The sequence below is a fragment of the Taeniopygia guttata genome, chromosome Z (assembly GCF_048771995.1).
Source record: "Taeniopygia guttata chromosome Z, bTaeGut7.mat, whole genome shotgun sequence".
NCBI classification, from domain to species: Eukaryota; Metazoa; Chordata; class Aves; order Passeriformes; family Estrildidae; genus Taeniopygia; species Taeniopygia guttata.
Window position 1 is genome coordinate 47,593,586 of NC_133063.1, and position 20,146 is coordinate 47,613,731.

General features: G+C 51.8%; 1 protein-coding gene across 2 annotated transcripts; it reads right to left on the reverse strand.

The window, feature by feature from the left end:
• Positions 1–221: 221 nt before the first annotated feature.
• On the reverse strand, positions 222–15,578 carry LOC100226207 (carbonic anhydrase 9). Of its 2 annotated transcripts, none has more exons than XM_030258014.3 (12): positions 15,381–15,578; positions 8,547–8,570; positions 7,226–7,396; positions 4,910–5,052; positions 4,153–4,245; positions 3,834–3,900; positions 3,501–3,658; positions 3,209–3,344; positions 1,052–1,075; positions 848–874; positions 642–735; positions 222–507 (listed from the first exon to the last, which is right to left on the reverse strand). In XM_030258014.3, the coding sequence occupies exons 1-12, from the start codon at positions 15,499–15,501 to the stop codon at positions 444–446; spliced, it is 1,122 nt and encodes a 373-aa protein (XP_030113874.1). In that variant the 5' UTR covers positions 15,502–15,578; the 3' UTR covers positions 222–443. The 2 variants fall into 2 exon arrangements, with proteins under 2 accessions (XP_030113874.1, XP_072778129.1); XM_072922028.1 differs by lacking the exon at positions 15,381–15,578 and adding an exon at positions 11,947–12,250.
• Between the last annotated feature and the right edge of the window lie 4,568 nt (positions 15,579–20,146).

The window sequence follows — 20,146 nt, forward strand, 5'->3', positions numbered from 1 at the left end:
ATAAGAGGAGGAAGAAGTCCCAGAGTGACGAAGGGCAGGGCTGGGCTGTAGAAGAAGCCTTGTGCTGCTTACTCTGGAGCTCTGCCTGGTGCACAGAGGCTGATGCTGTCTTTGCCGGTTGGGAAGGGGTCCCTGCCCACCCCTCTCCATTGTGGTTCCAGCTGAACCACGGTGTTCTTTCCTGCCCCACAGCTTCCCACAAAGGCAGCAGAGAGAGATGGTACCATGGGAGGATTTTACTTTTTTTTTTAATTTTTACCATTTTTATACCAAAAATATCTATTGGGGCCAAATGCTGCACCCCAGATAAACAGTCCATGTGGACAGCCCATGCAGCCAAGGCATGCTGGAGCACTGGTCTTCCTTGACCTGGGGTGGGAGTGAGAGGAGGTGGGGTGACAGGCTGAGCCAGCGGGGCTGGGACTGCCACGGAGGTGTGGAGTTTACGCAGTGTTCTCAGTGCTGGCTGCCGTGTAGATGACCTTGGATTTGGTCGGCGAGTCCAGCCTGGTGGGGACAGAAAGGGGGACTGTTAGACCAGGCAGGAGGTCTTGTTGCCTGAAATCGTCATTAAACCCTCTTCTGTGCCCTGGACTCATCCTGCTGCCGGGCAATTCCTCCCATGTCTCCCAATTGCTCACCGTGCATTCTGGCTGCGGTGCTTATAGATGTACAGCAGGAAGGCCAGTGCTGTGACAGCAAAGAGCACCCCGAAGAGCACAGCCAGCACATCTCCTGCAAGCCAAGCACAGGTATGTTACACTGGGGGTGGCTGAGTAAGAGGAGGCAAGGAGCAGGCTGGTAGCCCACAGGCAGAGGGGACACAGCCTTGGCTGAGCGCGCTTACCTGCATGAAATGAGCTGGAGTGTCCTTCTGAAAAGGAGAGAAAGGCCGGAGGATTGAACCAGCAGTGTGGGTGCTAGAGCAGCCCTACAAACTCACTGTGGCTGCCTGCCCCCAACTCAACGCATGGCTTGCGCAAGACCCCAGTTCCCAGGCAGGTACACCCCCTGCCCACCTTCCCCTGATTTGTGCCAGCCCCTCACCTACCTGCTGTTGCTGAAGCACCACTGCCTGTAAAGAAAGACAATGCAGTCAGGGGGTTGTCTTTGAAGTATTTGGGGAGCTAAGTCTCAAGCCTGCAGGCCTTTGGGCTCCACTTCCAAAATAGGGCTGCCCACAAGACTCCCATGAGCAGGGCAGAGCTGCCTGCCACATCCCCAGCAGTTCACAGGATCTTGCTGCAGGAAGTACTGACACTGTGCCAGAAGCATGAGAAAAAGGGAGAAAAAAGGATCCCTGAACCACAGCCTGCACCTGAGCCTCACTGAGCCAATTCAGAAACTCCCCCCACTGTTGTTGCTACAGCCAAGGAAGTAGGCAAGGTACTGAGCACTGCAGCACCCCATAACCGCACTGGACCCCACAGGAGACCCCAGAGAAGCACCTGGGCAGAGCCCAGCAGGCAGCAGCCATGGGTACAGTTGCCTGCAGTGAGATGGTCAGCAGCTCCCAGGGAGAAGGTAGCCACGCACTGCAGGTAGGGCACCTGGCATGGGGATGGCTTGGTGGCCCTACGTGGTGGGAGGGAGCTGTGCTAGACAAATGTTTGCCCAGCATGAAAGCATGGCTTTTAAAGAGCTGCATTATCATCTGTACATGGCTCAGGTATGGTGCACAGAGTGGCACTATCTATGGGCTCCATCCAGCTATACGGCTGCTGCAGGAAAGCTGCCACCTCCACCCTGCAGCTGGGGACAGGAGTGGTTATCCCGAGCTGGGGTGGCTGGCAAAAAGATCAACAAGCATGGGCACAGAAGGTACATCTGCAAGCAAAACAAGACCCCACAGCATTCCACCTTAGTGCTCAGCAGCCCCAAGGGCTAAAGCAGGCTGCTAGCATTGATGTGGGGAGGAACCCCCAACAATCCTGCGTACACAAAGCAGGGGACCAGTAACCTCATCCAAGAGTACAAGGACATTCTCCTGGCACTTCTGGAACACGACCTTTGTGGTTTTGTTACAGTGGTGATTTTTGTATAGAAATAGCAAATAATGAAAAAAAAAAAAAGTAGAGCTGGGCATCTCCCCCCTTGCCACAGTGCTGCCCCAGTGCAGAGGCTCCCCCCAGAGCTTCTGCAAGAAAGTAGTAAAAGAAAAGCTTGGAGGTAAATGGAAAATATGATAAAGTATCTAAGAGGTTTACCAAAGATAGAGCATGCCAGCCTAACCCGATATCCTTCTGTGATAAGTGATATTCTAGACAAAGAAAATGTGGTAGATTTTATCTCTTCCAGCTTCAGTGAAGCATTTGATGCAGTGCCACATGGGAAACTGCTAGCCGGGCTGAAGACCTCAGTGATTAAAAGCCTAGAGCCATTAGCACGCAGGCTGCAAGTGGAACGGTGAGGGAAGTACCTTGCACTACATTGTGTGGTTATTGAGGCATTGCCCAGAGGCCTGGGACCAACCCTGTGCTGTTCCTATTAGTCATTTTCACAGAAGGTGTAGGAAATGCCATCAGAACAGAAAAAGAGCAGGATGTTGAACAGAAAACCCCCAGTGACCTCAGGGAGGAGCAATGGCCAAAATTCAGTGATGCAGAGCAATAGTCACACCTGATGATTAGTAGTGATTTCTACTCATGCCTGGAAATCACCAATGCAAGAAAGACCTTCAAGGAGAAATAAAAGGTGGGCATTCAGGGACCCCTCAAGCAGGGGACTGTGTGCCTGGCCAGGATGGCCATGAGGCCCTGCTGGCAGAGCATAGCCTTCTGGAGAGGTACCCAGCACTGCCTGTCCTGAAGGATTTGGGGGAGGGGTGTTCACTGCAATCTCGTAGCTCTGGCAGCTCCTACTGAATTTATCTGTTGCATTTGGGATTGATGTAGCTAGCTGGAGTACTAGGACCTGCCTCTTTGCTCTTCAGCACACATCCCCTAGTCCTGCTACTATTACATCTGCAAGACTAAAGATAAAATAAGTTTCTATAAACCAGTCTTCCCCAGGCAGGGTGGAGGAAGTGAAGAAATGGGAGACAGCAGGACCCTAAGACCAGTGCTGCCACATGTCACTTGCAGGGCAGGTCTAACCCATGGAGATGCTGTGTTTCTGTAAGATACTCAAAGCACTTACTCCTGCTGCTGCCCCCATCACTGCATCCCGGCTGCTGGGAGCAGCCTGAGCACACTCACTCACTCCTTACCAGGAATGTGTTTCACTGGAGGAGTGGCCTGGAAGCTTGCCAGTACCCGTCGCCCATGCAGGTTCTGCACTGGCCGGTAGTTGTTCTGCAAAATCTCGTCATTAGGGCTTCTCAGGGTTGAAACCAGCATTGACATCTGGAAGGAGAACAGTGTGAGCAGGATGGCATATAACATATGTGGGAATGGCATCCCACTTTTGGGAGCAGATGAGCTGCGGAGCACTGGCACAGGGCACCTACACCAGCTTACGGGGAGAAACTGGGAAAGACCCAATGCAGAGCTCTGACAGACCTGGTGATGAGAGAGCAGCATGGTCTGGTTGAAGATTGTCCATTTGACTGTCTGGTAGCAGGGAGGGGTGGTCAGAGAGCCATTGTAGTGGAAGTAGAATTTCAGGTTGGCAGGCAGCAGACCTGCAATGTTGAATCCAGGCACCGAGGTTTCTTGTCCTGGGAGAGGAAACATGATGGGAGTGAAACTGGTACAAATGCCTTGGAGGACAACAGCATGAAGATCATGGACAGTCTGGCACTGCGTGTGCTGCAGCTTTGCTCTGCTGAGCAGCTGGTTTCTCTGCTGGGCTGCAGCCCTTGACACAGAGCATGAGGCAGGACAGGGCCTTACCTACTTCTTGGATTTCAAACAGATGCTTAAGTATTTCATGGTAGTATTGGTTCTCCCCATGCCCAACCTGCAACACAGAGATCCCAAGGTAACAGCAAGGCTGGGGGCCAAAGGGAGACAAGACAGTGATAGCAGCAGGGAGGTACTGCTCTTTGAGAGAGGCTCCCTATCCCAATGACCCCTTCATTCTTATCAAGGCTGATCTGTCCTTTCTCTCCCCTTCTTCCAAAGTACATTTGCACCTCTGTCAATCCCCAAAACTGTGTCTGATTCTGCCCACACCAGTCTCATCCTCCCCCCGCTGATCCATGAAACTCACCTCCAGAAAGGCTCCCAGTACAGCCAGGCCATCTGGGTGAACCATTGCCTCTGTAAAGCTGTCATACTTGGTATTGTAGTGGACCACATGGATCTGGAAGGGAAAAACAGAATCCCAGTGCTCGATGGACACCACTGGGAGATGCTCACTCCCACAGGGCTACAGCCTGCTGTCACAAGGGCTGTGAGAGTCATGCAGGTGTGATGAGTACCACTGCAGGGGAGGGAAAATGCTGGTGGGTTCAAGGAAATCTGCTGCTGCAAAGCAGCCAGCATGAAGATCTGCCTGCAGGAACTTCCCTGCTCAGAAACAGCAAATTGGCACTCTGTCCTGCATAACAGGGGCTAATACTGCAGGGCCAGGCTCAGTTTGAGGACAGCAGCTAGAGAAGGAGGAATAAAACCAGATGGGAGCCGGCAGAGCAAGAGGACAGTGTGTACAGAGTAAACAGTCCCTGTAGCTCCCAAAGCAGGCTCACAGTCTCTAGAAAAGCTGGCTTCCACAGCCTGGGGACTGCCATAGCTCCTGCTCTATCAGCCCAGGACCAGGCTTCTGCATGAGTCTGGCTCAGCACCAAAGTGTGGCCTGCTATACTGAACCCCACTGCTGCAGAGCTGCCCAGGATCCTGGTCAGGAGTTACAGCCTGCATCCAGTGACAACCAGAGCCATGGGCAAGGAGTATGACGGCATTCCAGTGCCTTCCCCGCCCAGCACCATGAGAGAAAAGATGCATCCAGCACCATGAGGGCTCCTCACCTCGGCAGCAAAGCGATGGCCATTGATGGTGTGCTCCGAGCCGGGTCCTGATGGGGAGCCCCAGTGCAGGTGCAGCTGTGCAGCTCGGTACTGCTGGGCATAGCCACCAGTGAGGGCCAGGGAGTCAGGCAGCTCAAGGACAACTGCACAGGCAGAAGGAAGAGGTCAGTAATGCAACAGAAAGCCCAATCCATTCCACAGGTACACAAAGGAGGAGTCTCAAGTGAAACAGTCACTCTGGGCTTCCAGAAACTGGTCATAACAGAAAACCTTGCTTTCCATCTGTCATGAGGCTGTGGGCAAGCCTGCCAATGTGGCAGGGTTCAACTTCTGACTGAAGGTTGCAGGATACTGCAGTAAATATGTCAGCTTCAAAAATAGCTGCTATGAAAATGCTGGAAAGTGAAGAGCCCTTCCACAAAGACTCCTGGGGCCAGCTCCAAGCCAAATGTTATCCAACAATTTATTCAGTAAGTGAGAATAATATAAAGAGACCGTGAACAAAATTCATAGAGAAAAATACTGGCAGAATGGTGAATATCTATGAGAGCAGGGCAAGGGGACAGAGAGCTGCAATTCTTGGTAAGCTGGGACCTTTCAAGTAAAGCAGCTTGCAAGTGTATGACAGCACTGGAGCTAGGGCACAGAAGCATTAAATATTTTGAAAGTACTTAGAGCTAAAAGTTTTGCCTCTTTGGATATCATAAATTCATACTTTGTTTTTTCTTTACTTTAGTGGGGTTTGTCCAGATATTTTGGACTTATGCAGCAATGTGGCAGAGGAAGAAAACTGAGTTACCTGGACATGTGGCAAAAATATCAGGAGTGTCCCTGGACCCTGAGAAAGGCCGTTTTATCCTTTTAAGCACCTTTTCCTAATTTTTAATGTAAGGTCTTTTCCTTTTTCCTTTTTCATTTTTTAAATGGGGTGTCCCTTTGTAATATCACTGATAGGGCACAGATTAGGGATTAACCACGTAACAGGGCTGTGATGAGTCATTGGCCATCTCAAGTTCCTTGCCACTGGGTTCAGAGATAGAAAACTCAAATACAGGAAGTGAGAAACTGTTCCCTCCCTATGAATTTATCTGTTTTTACACTTATTTTGTGTAGGTAAACCATTGTTTTCTTTCTCCTAACTATCTGAATAATTTTCAGGCCTTCAAAAAAAGCTTATATAACATATACACTTTGTTACCAAAATGAGTAACTGTACAAATATCTTACTGAGCTTGCAACTTTTTATTTATTTATAGTTTTCATAAAGCAGACCAGTGGTTGCCACAATAAAAAACGCGTCTTAAAAGCCTTGTGACAACATACTTCCCCTCTCCCCAATGAAAATGCTCTCACTGCTTTTCTAAACACCAAGCAACACCAGATGCCAGGGTGTCTAAAATAGCAACTACTGAGCTCAACTAGTTTAACTCTGCAGGCACATTAGGGCAGGAGGCCACAGTATAGGGTTCTGTGCATGCAGCACACCGCTGATCTGACCATACACAGCAAGCCTGACCTGTCAAGTTTTCTGTATACACAGGTCAGCTCCATCTCATTGGCCACCAGGGCAAGGAAGTGCCTTATCACACCATCAACAAGTTCTTAAGTCCCCTTCTCCATAACTCTTTCTTAGCTCAGGGACTGGCAGACATCAGTGTGCACGAAACATTCTACCTCCTCCAAGAAAAAGCTGGTAATAACCAGGTGCAACCACCCTCAGCTGTGGAAAGATGTGGTTTTCCTCCATATCTGGAATACCAAGGCTGCTACTAAAATAACATGAATAAGTAATGTCCAAAAAGTTGTTTACAAAAACCATTCTAGTATTGGAGAAGGGAAAACAAAAAAACTTTGAAAATTTCTTAAGATTTGAGATAGAATCCTTAAGTACAGACAAAGTAAGGTGGTCAATATTGTGCCCTAAAAGGTGTAAGTAGCTTAAAATCTAAGCCACATCCATAGACTGATGAATCCTTTGAAAGTGAAATGCAGGGGAGGAACCAGTGGCTGAAAATCCACATCAGAAATATCATTCGCTTTTTAAAGAAAATGTGAAGTTAACAAATTTCTGGAGCCATCTCCCAAAGGCTCTGGACATCCTGGGGCTTCTTACCTTGCCCAGGAAAATTAATGGACATGTAAAATTTCTACAGTCTGCTGCTTCCCTTTTGGCCTAGAAACCAACAGGGTGGCAGCCTGCAAGACAATTTACTTCCCAGAGCCCAGGGAAAAGGTATCAGAGAAGCCCAGTCATGCTGGGAGAGCCTGAGCATCCTCTCCTTGTGCTCCAGTCCTTGCAGTTGCCTCTGCCCCCACCTGTGTGCCCATTGTTCTTCAGCTTGAGCTGCTCGCTGGCAGGCAGGCTGTAGCCAGAGATCTGGATCGGCCGCAGGTCAGGGCTGAAGATGGCCTGAGCTGTGTCAACATTGATGGGTGACTGCTTGGTGCCACCACAGTCCAAGTAGTCTGTACTCCAGTGCTTCAGGTCTGGTATGAGAAGGAAGGGAGGGACTGTCAGTGGGATCCCCAGGGTAAGGAGACCTCCAGAAAGAAGGTTTGTGGGTGTTGGGGAAGGGGGCTTGCACTGGCCAGGGAAGTAGCCATGCACATAAGTTTAGCTTCCATGAAGTTAGTTTGGGAGCAGCTTTACGCCAACATGTGACTGAATGCAGCTGTATCAGGAAAGGTCTCAGAGCATGGTGAGCTGCCAGGAAAGTCTATTTTTGGGGTGTTTAGGAAGAGTGCAAGAAGATCATTTACAAGTGGACTTGGCAAGCTGAGGAGCTGCTGCCTTGCAGCTCATCACACACTGGCTGACTTGCACAGCCTGGGCTCTGGCAGGTATCACCCCCAGAGTTTCTTGAGCAAGGTACCACAGGGCTCTTGGGCTCTGTGGCAAACGGCCAGCTGATATGGCTGGACTGGCTGCTGAAATGGCCACCTCTTCCCAGTACCACAGCTGGGATAAGCATGGCTGATGCCTCAGAAAACTCCCTTTGCACTGCAGAGGGCTGCTTCTAGCGTGTCATGGGCCAGTGCAAACCCAGGCTTGTCCCCAGGCCAGCCCCTCGCAGGACCCCTGTAAATACGGAGCTGGCTGTTAGCAGCTAAGCCGAACTCCAGGGTGATGGTGCAGTAAGTAGTAAAGGGTGTATCTGTCATAGCCATCGTGGATACTGTGGAGAAGCCCCCCAGGTTTTGAAGAAAGGGCAGGGCCTGGCAGGATGGGGAGGGAGGGTGACAGAGGGCAGGGGTGAAGACAAGCTAATCTCTGGGCTGGTCAAAGTCCCAGCATGGGCTCCAAGTCCAGCCTGGGGAGAGCAGCCTTTTCCCCTGCTTGGAACAGGGTCAGGGGAGCTCTCATTCAGGGAGGAGCCCTTCCCTGAGGGTCATCCCCCACACCCAAGGGACTGGGAAAGCCCTCATTGGACCTGCTGCTTCCTGGTGAAATCAGATCAACCTCTGGCTCTTCAGCCCATACATGCCTGGGTACGGGCACTGTGTCAGGGTCAGGCAGGAGGGAAGGGTGAGTCGTGGAGTGCGCACAGAAACCTTGTAATAATTAACCACAGCTGGCTCAGTTCCAGGATCTGCTGTGTGGTAGGAAAAAAAGCAGAAATAACTGCAGTGTATTTACCTTCATAGCTCCAGTGGCTGTGGCCTTGAAAAAGAAGAAAAGAAAGAACCACATGAATGGAAGGGAAAGGTTGTCAGCAAACACACTGCTGCCAGGCAGCAGGTCTCTGGGCTCCCACCGCCTTCCATCCCCCTCCCCGCCTTTGCTTTCCCACTTCTCCCTCTGCCCCAGAAAAGGGCATGCTCCCAGAGGGTATTGCCTCCTTGGACCATGGCCAGGTTCCTTGCAGTTGTCAGTCAGAGGGAAAACCCCAGGGTTGACATTTTGTCGTCATCCTCAAAAAAGAAAAATCAGAGATTCTGGCTTCCATTACTGAACAGCTGTACCCGCAGCTGCTCAAGAGCAGCCAAAACTTCCCACTGCCCCAAGACAAGGCACTGCACGAGGAGTTCAGGCAGCAAGATGCATTGCACCTGGGAAAGCTGCCCTGGAACTGACAGCAGAGGAATTAAATGAACATCAAAAGTTTCTTTCTACATCAGCAAGTGCCCCTGCAGTGGGGATGGTCTTTCGCAGGAAAATATGCCAGGCAAAAAGCTCAGCTCCTGTCCTCAATTCTAGTTCATATGACCACTCAAATGTCCACACAGAGCTTCATAAGGTCCTACCATGTAAAACCCTTTCCTTTGGAAAAGCAGTAGGGAGGATGGGGGATCCCATGCCAGGACCTCTGCATTTCTTGTGTCATGCATGGGTTACACTGTGACCACAGCAGGGCAAGATGGGACCTGAGTTCCCACAGCTGGTGGTGTGCCCACTGTGCACATCTAGAGGGAAAAAAACCCTCCTGGGAAGGTTCTAAGAGTACCCAGTTCTCAAAAGTCTGGCCCTTGCACTGTCACTCTCCTCCAGCGCTGTCAGCGGTGACTGGATTCTGCACATCAATGCACATCACTGGAGCTGGCCTCATAAGTGCACGAGACCCTCTTCTCAGATGCCCCTGACCAAACACCTTAGCTATCACTAGCCCTTCTAAACAACCAGTTTGAGGCAAAGGGATGTGGGGCTTAAATTTGCCCAAATCAGGGAAACGTGGCCCAAAAGTATAATGTGCCTGCTCTGGCTGGCACAACAGGTAATTAATGGGCTCCTTCTCTGATTTCTCCTTACCAGCAAACTTGTCATTACAGACAAGTTGGCACTTCCCAGCCTGTGAGTGCAGGAGTGGAGAGTGCCAGGATGGGACAGGTTTGGGGCAAAGGGAGGCATTCACACAGCAGTCATGACATGGAGAAGCATTTAAGAGGTACAGCTGTGCCCAGATATCACCTCTGTCCACTGGTGGGGCCATTTGTCTGCCAGCCTCACCAGGATGTAGGAAGGTCTCAGCAGGAGCTGCTCTGGCCCCCACCCCTGCTGCTGGCAAGAGTTATTGACACACCATTGCTATTAATAGGAGTGGATTCCAGCTCAGGGGTGAGAAATGAGGAGGCAAGCTTTCCCAGGCCCAGATGTCCCATACAAGGCCCTAAGCCCAGCAGGATCCTGCCCTGCACTCAGCGAGGATCCAGCCATGGGCGCTGCTGGGGGTCTTGTGCATCTGCTGCTCAGGAGAGTGGATGACCACAGCCAAACCAGGCTGGGAAGGACTGGAGGGTGTTTAGGGGCACTGTGTGTTTCCAAGATGGGAACAAATCTTGGGGCTCCATCCTGTGTGACTGGTGACTCACTTCTGTTGCATTTCTGATGCTCAGGAGCAATGCTTAGGAATCTCTTTGGTATTCCCAAAGGCATAGGAACTGGGCAAGCCTCTGCTGCATGCACCAGGACACGTGTGCCCCAGGACAGACTGCAGTGCTCTCTCCATGTCTACTTGCATGGTGCTGCCCAGGGATGCACCCAGCTGTGCTACAGCAAGCTGAGATTCATTTATCCTGCCCACCTTGCTCACACAAATGATACCTGCTACCCAGATGCTACTTTTTCCAAAATCCAGAGAAGAGGGATCCTTCTTCGAAAACACCATATATATTCTCCAACACTGTTCCCACTCTCCTACCCCTCCTGGCACTATCTGCACAAAGAAACACTCACATTGGGGCAGTCCTGGCATAGGTAAGGCGCAGCATCCCAGGGCTGGCACATGGTTCACTGCACATGCCTCTACTGGCACAGCGTGCCCCGACACCCCACTTTTTGCTCACCTCCAGAGACTCTGCCTGGACAAAAAGCAGCACAAACATCATATCACAGATTGAGCAATAGCCCCGTGCTGACACCTGCCCTGCTGTGTCAGCACTGTGCCAATTACCTGAGATTCCCACATCTCCCAGCACATGCCTAGTCCCACAGCCGAGGGGTCTCTGGACCCTCCTCACAGCCTCCTGCCAGCTCACCTTGGCAGTTTGGGACTCCCCAAAGGCTGTAGCTGCACCCAGGAGCCAGTTCAACCCATCCAAACACAACAGACTTCCCCAGGGATGTCTTGGCATCAAAACCAAAAGGATCTATGAGCTCTTATCCACCCACTGAAGCCCCCTCAAGTGTGTTTTTCCATCCCCTGGATCTGGGTGCAGTGATGGCACGGCCAGGCCACCCCCTCAAGCAGGCATCTCTCAAGCGCAGCTGTGCAGGGTTGGGTCCCCTTGGCACACACACCGAGCGCTGCAGGAGAGCGCCGAGGTGAGCCCAGCCGAGGCGCTGGATCAGGCTCTCAGCATCAGCCCCTGCCTCTGCACGGCTCGGAGGAGCCCTGCACCAGCTACTTCTATCCCTTCCACCTGGGGGCATTTACAATCTCGCATCCTTTTACGTGAACATTAACCCACTGCCCTGCCCAAATGTCGATTTGCATAATTCAGTCTGCCTCCCACACCTCTCGCCGGAGCACGTCTTCTCCTTCGAAAAGCTGTGTGATGCCAGGTCTCCCTTCTGCTGAGCTGCTGCCGCTCACCACAAAAGACGTGGCTGCACCTCGGCAGCTCTTTGCATGCCCTGCCTTTCCTCTGAGCACCCACTGCCCCGACAGGGACTCCAAAGCGCTCCCAAAAACGTGGGGGGATACAGCCCTGGTGATGCGATATGCGCACCGGGAGATAACGTGCAAGAAGTGAGTTCCTTGCAGGGATTCCAGCAGGAGAATACAGTAGGGTGCTGACAGGAGCTGCCTGCCCTTGCAGACAAAAACGCCCCCGTTCTCAGCCGCGCAGAGCCCGCCGGTTCACCTGAGTACTGCCTGCCACCCGCCTTTCCCCAGTGACCCGCGATCCAGCCAAGTTTCCCACGAGTTTCCCCCCTTCACACCCTCCCTTTTTGCTTTCTCCTGCTGTTCCTTGCTCCCACTCAGCCCTCCCATTCTGGGATACAGGCTTTGCTGCAAGTGCCAGCCCCCTTCCTTCCTTGACATCCAACACCATCCAAAAACACATTCCCGCCGAGTTCAGGCAGACGCTGCCATTACCAGCGTGCTGCTCCGCATGTCCTGCAGTCCGGGAGGAAGGGTAGGAGCAGCTTTTGGCAGCGTGAGGAGCCAGCTCAGCCACTGGCTGCTGTGAATCCCACAGGAATGGAAAGGCACTGATGCTGCACCCAGGAGACCTCACCAAGGGCACACAGGGATGGACTGTGCACCCAAAGGACTCAGGATCATTTGCACAGACCAGGAGGCAATCCTCAGCAGAGCCAAACAATAAGGAAGGAGACTGGCAGTTTGCCCTATGGGTCTGCACCTCCCATCCTGACTTTTTCATAATTTAGGGTCTATGCAGTCTGAGGCTGCTGCAGAGCACCCGATAACACTGAGACACGTGCTGTTCACAGCGTGGATGCTGCCTGACAGCAGCACAGCCACTCATGCTATCTGCTCACCTTGAACTCTAGAAGCCAGATGGCTTGTGTGTGGCACACAGGACAGCAGGCTCACTTCTAGCTCTTCCATCCTGCTCTCTTATCAGCTGGGCACACTGTGCCTTGTGCTCAGCCGCAGGGAATGCTGGCATCCTGCCAGAGCCTCTTCTTCCCACTGGAACCCAATCCTCAGCCACACCTAGCTCAAAGCCCATGGGATGGGTTCAGCTCACAGATGCCAGACCAGGACCACCTTGCTGTCCCAGGCTACGAAGGGATCAGTGGAGATCATGGCCCAGAAGAGGGGGTAAGTGGGGTGTTATTACAGCAGGCCAGGAGGTACCAGGACATGCAGAGATGCACAGAGTGCAGGTGCCAAAGTAGGGACCAGCCACAGCATCCAGGTCCCAGCCTACAAAATACATCCAAACACCATGTGCCTTGAAAGCAATGACCTGATTGCAGAACCTGGGCTGTGCTCACACTGTCCAAAGCCAGCTCTCCAGTCTGTGGCAAACACAGCACAGGCATAGGGTCTGGGCAGCGGGGGTGCATAACCTGAGCATCCTTCTGATAAGCCCCACAGGAAATGTCTCTATGGTAGGGCTGTGCCATCCCAGCCCCATTGCCTCCCTGGTTTCTCCATCCAGACCCGCCCCCGTGCAGCAGCACCATGTACTTTCAGCCTAGGACACCACCTCATATGCTGCCCAGGGGGCACTGATCCCTCCCAAGCCTGGCTGCATTAAAGACCCTTTGTGTTTAGAACTCTGACCCACTGCAAGCCTTTGGAATCAGCCTTTAATCTGCCACTGGCAGCACAGGCCACTGCAGGGATTGTTCTTTGTTCTCCTGGTGGAGGACTGCTTGGGCTGTGGAGCCCAAGATTGTGCCAGCTCCCCCCAGGAGGGGCAAGGGTTTGGGTGGAGGAACCCATAGGGCAGGCTTTACTCCAGGACATATTACTGCTCCTTCCAAACCCAGCTGCTCCAGCAAGTGCTGGGGGAAACAGGAAACAATCAGAGTGCTTTGGAGAAAGGGCCATCCCAACAAAAGGGATAAAAATGGGGAAATCCCAGAGGACAGATCAGTGCTTGGAGCTGGAGAGAGAGATGAATAAGGAGTATTAAGCAAGAAAAATAGGTTAAGTTGGAGGAAACGGACATTGGGGAATGAGCAAGAAGAGGACACTGAGAGCAAGACACATCTGAATAAGAGGGAGAGGAAACAGGGAAACTGAGATACTGTTTCCCAAACACATTTAGCGTGGGATTCAGGTCTCTGGGCAAGCCAGAATCCTCTCAGAGAACAACCCTGACAAATCCCTGAGCACATGCTGAGTCCATGGGCTAGGGAGCCACCAGCCCTACCTCATGCACTAGCCTGGAGGAAGAGGGAACCAGCTCACCACCCAGCAGAGGTGCTGAGACACGCAGATCCTGGCACCTGGCAGGAGCCTTGGAGGTTTCCAGCCATGACCTGCTTCTTATGGGATTCTATCCAGACTTTCAGCCTCTTAACACTGGTATAGCATGGGCTAACTTGACTGTTCCCTACTGACCTCCTGGCCACCTCCTTTCCCCTTATCCATCCCAGTCCTCCCACCCACCCATCCCAAGACTCACACAGTATCTAGCCCCTTGGCCAGCGCAGCACACCGGTATGCTGAATGCCTGACATCCTCCCACCCTGTGGCCTGGGTTACTTAATCTCTGTGGCAAGAACCACCTGCATCCCCATCTCTGTCCAGTGCTCAACTCTGCAAGATCGGTAAGAGTGGCTCTGGTAAGAAAAGAGATTCATTGGAATAACAAAAGCAGCTCTTGGCGCAAAAAGATTCCTGGTCCTTACCACAGGGCAGCTGTCCTGGCGCAGGTCAGGACAACTCCTTACCAGAGGCGAAACCAAGGACACGCCGTGAGGCTGAGCCCGGGAAACAAACCTATGGGCAAAGTGGGTACAAGGAGCATGAACAGGGACAACAACGTCCCTGTGCAGGACTCAGCCCCAGAAGAGCAAATCCACAACACTCTCCCCAGAATCCCTGCAGAGCACTGGCAGTGCCGTAGCCTCCAATCAGAAAAGGGACCAAGACCAAAGACCCAAGACTTTTTCCCTGAACCTGTAACTCTGAAAGCCCCCACAACAGCAGCAAGACATCTCACGGGGAGGAGGAGGGGCACACAACCCTGCAGCCCTGCGTTCTGTCACGTCCCCTGTCCCCCATCGTCAGCCGTGCAGCCGTGAGGCAGTCCCCCTCCAACTCTGCAGCAGGGCCAGACCTCGTTCTCAGTGGGCCGCGGGGGGACAAGGTGAATGCAGGGCAGCCCAGGCGACATTCTGCAGGATAAAGGGGACCGGCCCCCGCTCACCGCGCCGGGTGCAGGGCTGGAGCCGCCGGGCTTTCCCCGGAGCGAGCAGGAACGCTTGGTGCACAACACTTGTAGCCCATCTCGGGAAGCTCAGAGCCCCTCAGTCTGATGTGAGAGGGACTTAGCGAGGGAAAAGGGCTGCGGACAAAGTGAGGGCCCAGCCCCTGGGCAGGGGTCAGGCCAGTCAAGCCGCACGGGAGTTGGCGGGAGCGGGGACAAAGACAGGGACGTGCTAGGGGGTGCAGCGCCCGCAGCTGGGCGATGCTGGGGGGACGCATCTCCACAGGGGCATCTCATCACTGGAGCACACGGAGCCCTAACACGGGTGCAGCAGGAGGTACCGCAGCCCCTCCACCCCCAAACCAAGCAAAGGGAGAACTCTCTGGCATTTGGGATACCTCTCCACAAAGCATCAGACATCCCAAATCCAGCACCCCTTCCACTGGTGCGCTCCACACATCAAGGACCCCAGCCCAGCAAGTGAGGGAACCCTGTACATCAGGGCACCCCATGTATCAGAGACCCCAAACTCAGTATTGGGGTGCTGCACGCATCAGGGTGCTCAGGCACCGGCGATCCTAAACTTAAGCTCCGAGGCACCTCGTGCAAAGGCAAAGGCAGCAGCGGGGTGCCCCACGCCTCGTGGAGCCCCGCGAACCGAGGGACCCCCGCTCACCTTTACCCGGGGAATGCGGGGTCTCTTCGCCGCCGTGTTCCTGGTCGGAGCCGGCACGGCCCAAGGAGGGCAGGAGCAGAAGCGGGAATAGGAGCGAGACCCGCAGCGCGGCGCGGTTCATCTCCGGCAAGTGCGCGGGTGCGGGACGGCGGCTCCCTGCCTGCCCGCCCGCCCGGCCGCACGTAAGTGAGAGCGGGCGGGGAGGAGGAGGCGGCTCTGACTCACGCCTCCGTTACCTTTTATAGGGGCTGGAGCCAAAGTCTGCCGCCGCACGGTCCAGGCAGGTGAGCCGCCCGGCGCGGGACTCGAACCCGGGACTCCCCCCCGGGGTGACCCTACCCCACCCCAGCCCCCCCCAGGACATGCGGTGGAGCCGGGGGCAGGGGAGCCCAGTCGGCTCCTCAGTCCCTTCAGCAATGGATGTTCCCTCTCCTCACTGATGGTTCAAGGATCCCTTAAGGGTGGGGGCGTCCCTCTCCCCAGCAGTGGGTGAAAGACCCCTCAGCCATTGGGTGTCCCCTCTCCTCAGTGATGAGTGAAGGGGCTCTTGTGTCCCCTCTCCTTCAGTGATGAATTTGGGATCAGTCAGCCACGGGTTTCCACTCTCCTCAGCAGTGCTTGTCTGCTCTCCTCAGCGATGAAGTTGGCACCACTTGGCCATGACTGTCCCCTCTCCTCAGTGGTCGGTCAGGAACCCCTCCATCATGGATGTCCTCTCTCCTAAGAGCTGGGTGAAGAACCCTTTGATAGTTGCTGTCCCCTGTCCTCAGTAGTGGTGTTGGGACCCCTCAGCAAAGGGTCTCTCAGTGGTGCGTGTCCACTCTCCTCAGCAATGGGTGAAGGACCCTGCTATATTGAGGTGCAGACCCCTCCATGGCTGTCCCCTTTCCTCAGTGGTGAGTGAGGGACTCCTCAGTGGTGGATGTCACTTCTTCTTTCTGATGTATAATTAAGAAAAACATATCTATGGAGGCTAGATGATGGCACAACTCCACTCTGGGCAGAAGTCTTTCTCCTGCTCCTCAGAGGTGGCAGGAAGCATGTGGGTGCTGCTCAGTGTATGTATAGAGTGCACCTGGATACCAAAAAGCTTTGACAAAGTCCTGCACCAAAAGTGACCAGGCACATGGGCAACAGACTGTGGTCTGTGTTGGTAGTTGCAAAGTGCTGCATATTTGGTGTAATCAAGGATGCACAGCACAAGGGTGGGCTTTAATCAGCTAATGAAACTTATTAGAAGAGACCAGAGAATAATGGTGATGTTAGCTCACCACTTGCCAAGAAAAAAAGTAGAGTAAGCATCAGAGATTATCAAGAAAGAAACAAAACCCAAACCAAACCAAAAAGTCCACCCCATCCTACTGTTGAATAAATCTTGGGCGAAACCTTCTCTTGTTTTTTTTCCCATCATTTTGTTTCTCCCATCACAAAAGGGTCAGGAACAGAAGCAGCCTGCATGGGGCCCGAGGGCTGTTTGGGGGCGAGAATGATTTTCATGTAAAGAAGGAGCAAAGTGGGCATGGCTGCCCAGCCTGGTGAACTCTGTGCCCATAACATCCTGGCTTGTATTATACCAGAGAGCATGGAATGAGCACCTACTCTTTCATGATAGTGGATTTAGAGCACAATCAAAGAAGATCATCCAGCAGGAAGTTTGAGTCCAACCAGCAAATGGGTTTTTTTCATGTGGTGCAGAAGGGAATGGGAAAATCCTTTCTGTCAACATGTAATTTGTGCACACACAAAAAGGTACTGGACAAGTTAGTGGGGTATTGTGCCTTGCTCTGCGGCAGTGCCAGAGTCCCAGCTCTGCGCCATGCCCCATAGGCTCCACGCCTCTGCTAAACCAGTTTGCCCAGCTCTTTCCCAGCCCAAATCACTGGTCAACCCAACATCTTCCTTTATGAATGTACTCAGCATTGCTGTGTGAATACATCCATATCCACAGGCCTGCCATTGCTGCAAGAAGGTTCAAGATCCATCAAGTGGTACAGAAGATCTGGCTGGGGCTGATTTTGTGCTGAGAGAAGATACATGTGCCAAAAAGTTGGCAGCTGGGGACACAAGCTGCTGGCCATTGGCTACCTGGAACCATGGGCTTCTGCCATGGGCTGTGCCAGAGATGGTCCCTCTCTTCTGGCCTTGACAGAGAACTCTGCCTCCACGGGTGACCTGCAGGTAGGGTCAATGCAATTATCCTGATCCACCTTGTTCCTTCTGACACCACAGAAACTGAGCCATTGGATAAGAAAACATTCATTTGTCAAGGCTCAAGGGAACAGGGCAATGGGGGGAAAACAGACCATTAGCTGTAATTCCAGTACTCTCTCCTGCTCATGATCCTGTGGTTTATCTAAACGGTCTTCATCCTGAAGGGAGAGGAAGAAAGCAGTTTTATACAGCAGAGGAATGACAGACTCAGTCTAGCCTTTTTTCAGGACAAGCCCCTGAAGTTTCCCACCTCACACCTGAGTTTATCAGTTCTGCTTGTTTCTCCAGGGAGGATACCCTGCGCTCTCATTGCTGCCCTGACTTTCTTAGGTTTCATTGTCCTCCCTCTCTATTGCTCTTTGAGGATGAACATATCATATCACAGCCGCTGTAACTGCGCGTGTCTTCTTTCCACCTATGATCTCTTACACTTTGTCAGCTCTTTTGTAGACATGACAGCTGTGAACACTTAAAGCAAAAGGTGACTCCATCATCAGGGCACTTGGTCTGGATAGTGGCTCCTGGGAATGCTGGAGTTTGTAGATCACAGCCACATTCCGTGAGCCTTGCAGACCACACAGGGAAGAGCACAAGGGGTTTGTTGTCCTGTGCAAGGTTCACACCAGTGCAATATCCTCATCAAAAGCTGTCCCCTGGGATTCCCTGTCAGAATTACGTCAGGGGAGCTCTGATCAGCAGGATTCAGCCCCTTGCAAATAGCCCAGCGCTGTGTCCTTCTTTGCTGTGAGCTATCTGGAAATATGCAGCACCAAACTTGTGCTCAGCTCAGCACCAATCCAGCCCAAGGCACAAAGTGCTGGAGTACCAGGGAGCTTCTCCAATCCTGTGCTGCACAAGATGCACCAGGCTGAGATAGAGTGGGTGTACTTCTGTAAACACTGCCTGGTCTTGTTTTAGCTCCAGTACTGTAGAGAGGGACAACTTCTAAATGCTTGTAAAAGGGTTTATTCTCAGGAAAAGGATGTCATTCCCAGGAAAATTAACTCATGTTAAGGAAAGGCTTGGATGTCTAGAAGAATTTTGGCACTCTGGGCCTGATTCAAAATTGTACCAGTAATCCTTTCCCACGGGATATACTAGTGAGTTCTTGAGCTTATTGAGGGTTTTTTGTCTGTTCCTTTTAATGCAAAAACAGCAGACACTATTTTATCAGTGCTGCTGTTGTGCCTATTCACAATTTAGAGTTAAGTTCCCTGGCTGATTTCCAAAAAAATCAGGCTGATCTGTGCCACCCACTGACGTGAATCCCAGGTACTGGCACCTGCAGTTTGTATTTCATTACTGAGATTTGGGTAGAATTGCCTAAACAACAGTCACTCCTTTGAGGTGATGTTAGTCTGCTTTGCAATAGCAAAAGCTGCAGGAAGCGTCTCCTCACAGGTATCTTTACTTTTGTCTCCACATCTGTGCATTTGTTGCACTGGTGCCATTGACTGCCCAAGAACTACACCAACACAGTGCTTGTCTCCAGCAGATAGCCAGCTTCCAGTGCCTGAGGGTAGGATGACAAGGGATGTTTTGAGGCAAGAGTGTTAATTAGCTAGTTGCTTTCCCTTGGATGTCTATGCTAATAGTCCCTAGTCCCAGAGTAACCCCTGCACCTGTGCTGTGGGGTTCTAGACCCAGTCTAGATCCTGGCCTGCTCTTCCCTGTGGCCAAACTGTAGGAAGCAGGTAACCAGGGGAACAAACTGGCCTGGGAGCTGCTGGACTTGGGTCAATCTGAGATATGTGAGCTACTTTAAAACTATTAATTCTAGCAGCTGTAGTAGAGGTGGGTTTAAAATACATATTTTAGTGTTTCTATGTACAATTATAAATGTGTATTTACATGCTCATTGTTGCCTGTTGGTTAAAAATAACTTGGATAATGGGAAGCAGAATTTTATTTTAAGAAGCTTGCTTCCAGATCTGAGTCTCAAAATACCAAAACTTATTTAAATTGATTAAGTCTGACTTTGGGCAGAATCTACAAGGAGCCTCTGGCTCCATATGTCAGTATGTTCCAGGTAGGAAAGCAATCTTCCCAGTAGCTGCTGGCAAGCACGGCTATAGTGTTGTTCCAGCAGGACAAAAATGTGGAGGTTTGAACTGGCAGCACTTCCAAGAACACCAAGGTGTGCCATGATCTCTCTTTAGCAGAAAATTTATCAATCTTTTTAATTGCAGCAAACAGAACAAGAGTTTACCTATAGATGTGTCCAAATTAGGACTGACAATCCTTGTCTGGGCATTGAATTTGATATCTCTTTTTAAAAAGTAGTTTCGTGGTCTGCCTCACAACCTGATGAAGTCACATGTGGAAAGCAGTGGTCATCCCCCTGCCCTGTGTTTTCTTGATCATACTATAAAACCTCAGAGTTTATGGATGTTTTTTGAATTTTCTTTAAAGTGAATTTATTTCCTCCTATATGAAGGCTGCCCTTTTGGCAGTATTTATTTCTGGTATATTTATAGTCAGCAACTCTATCCCTTCTCGAACTGTGTATTGAATGTTTAGAATGAAGTCTGAAAGAGTTTAGCTTGTCAGAGAAT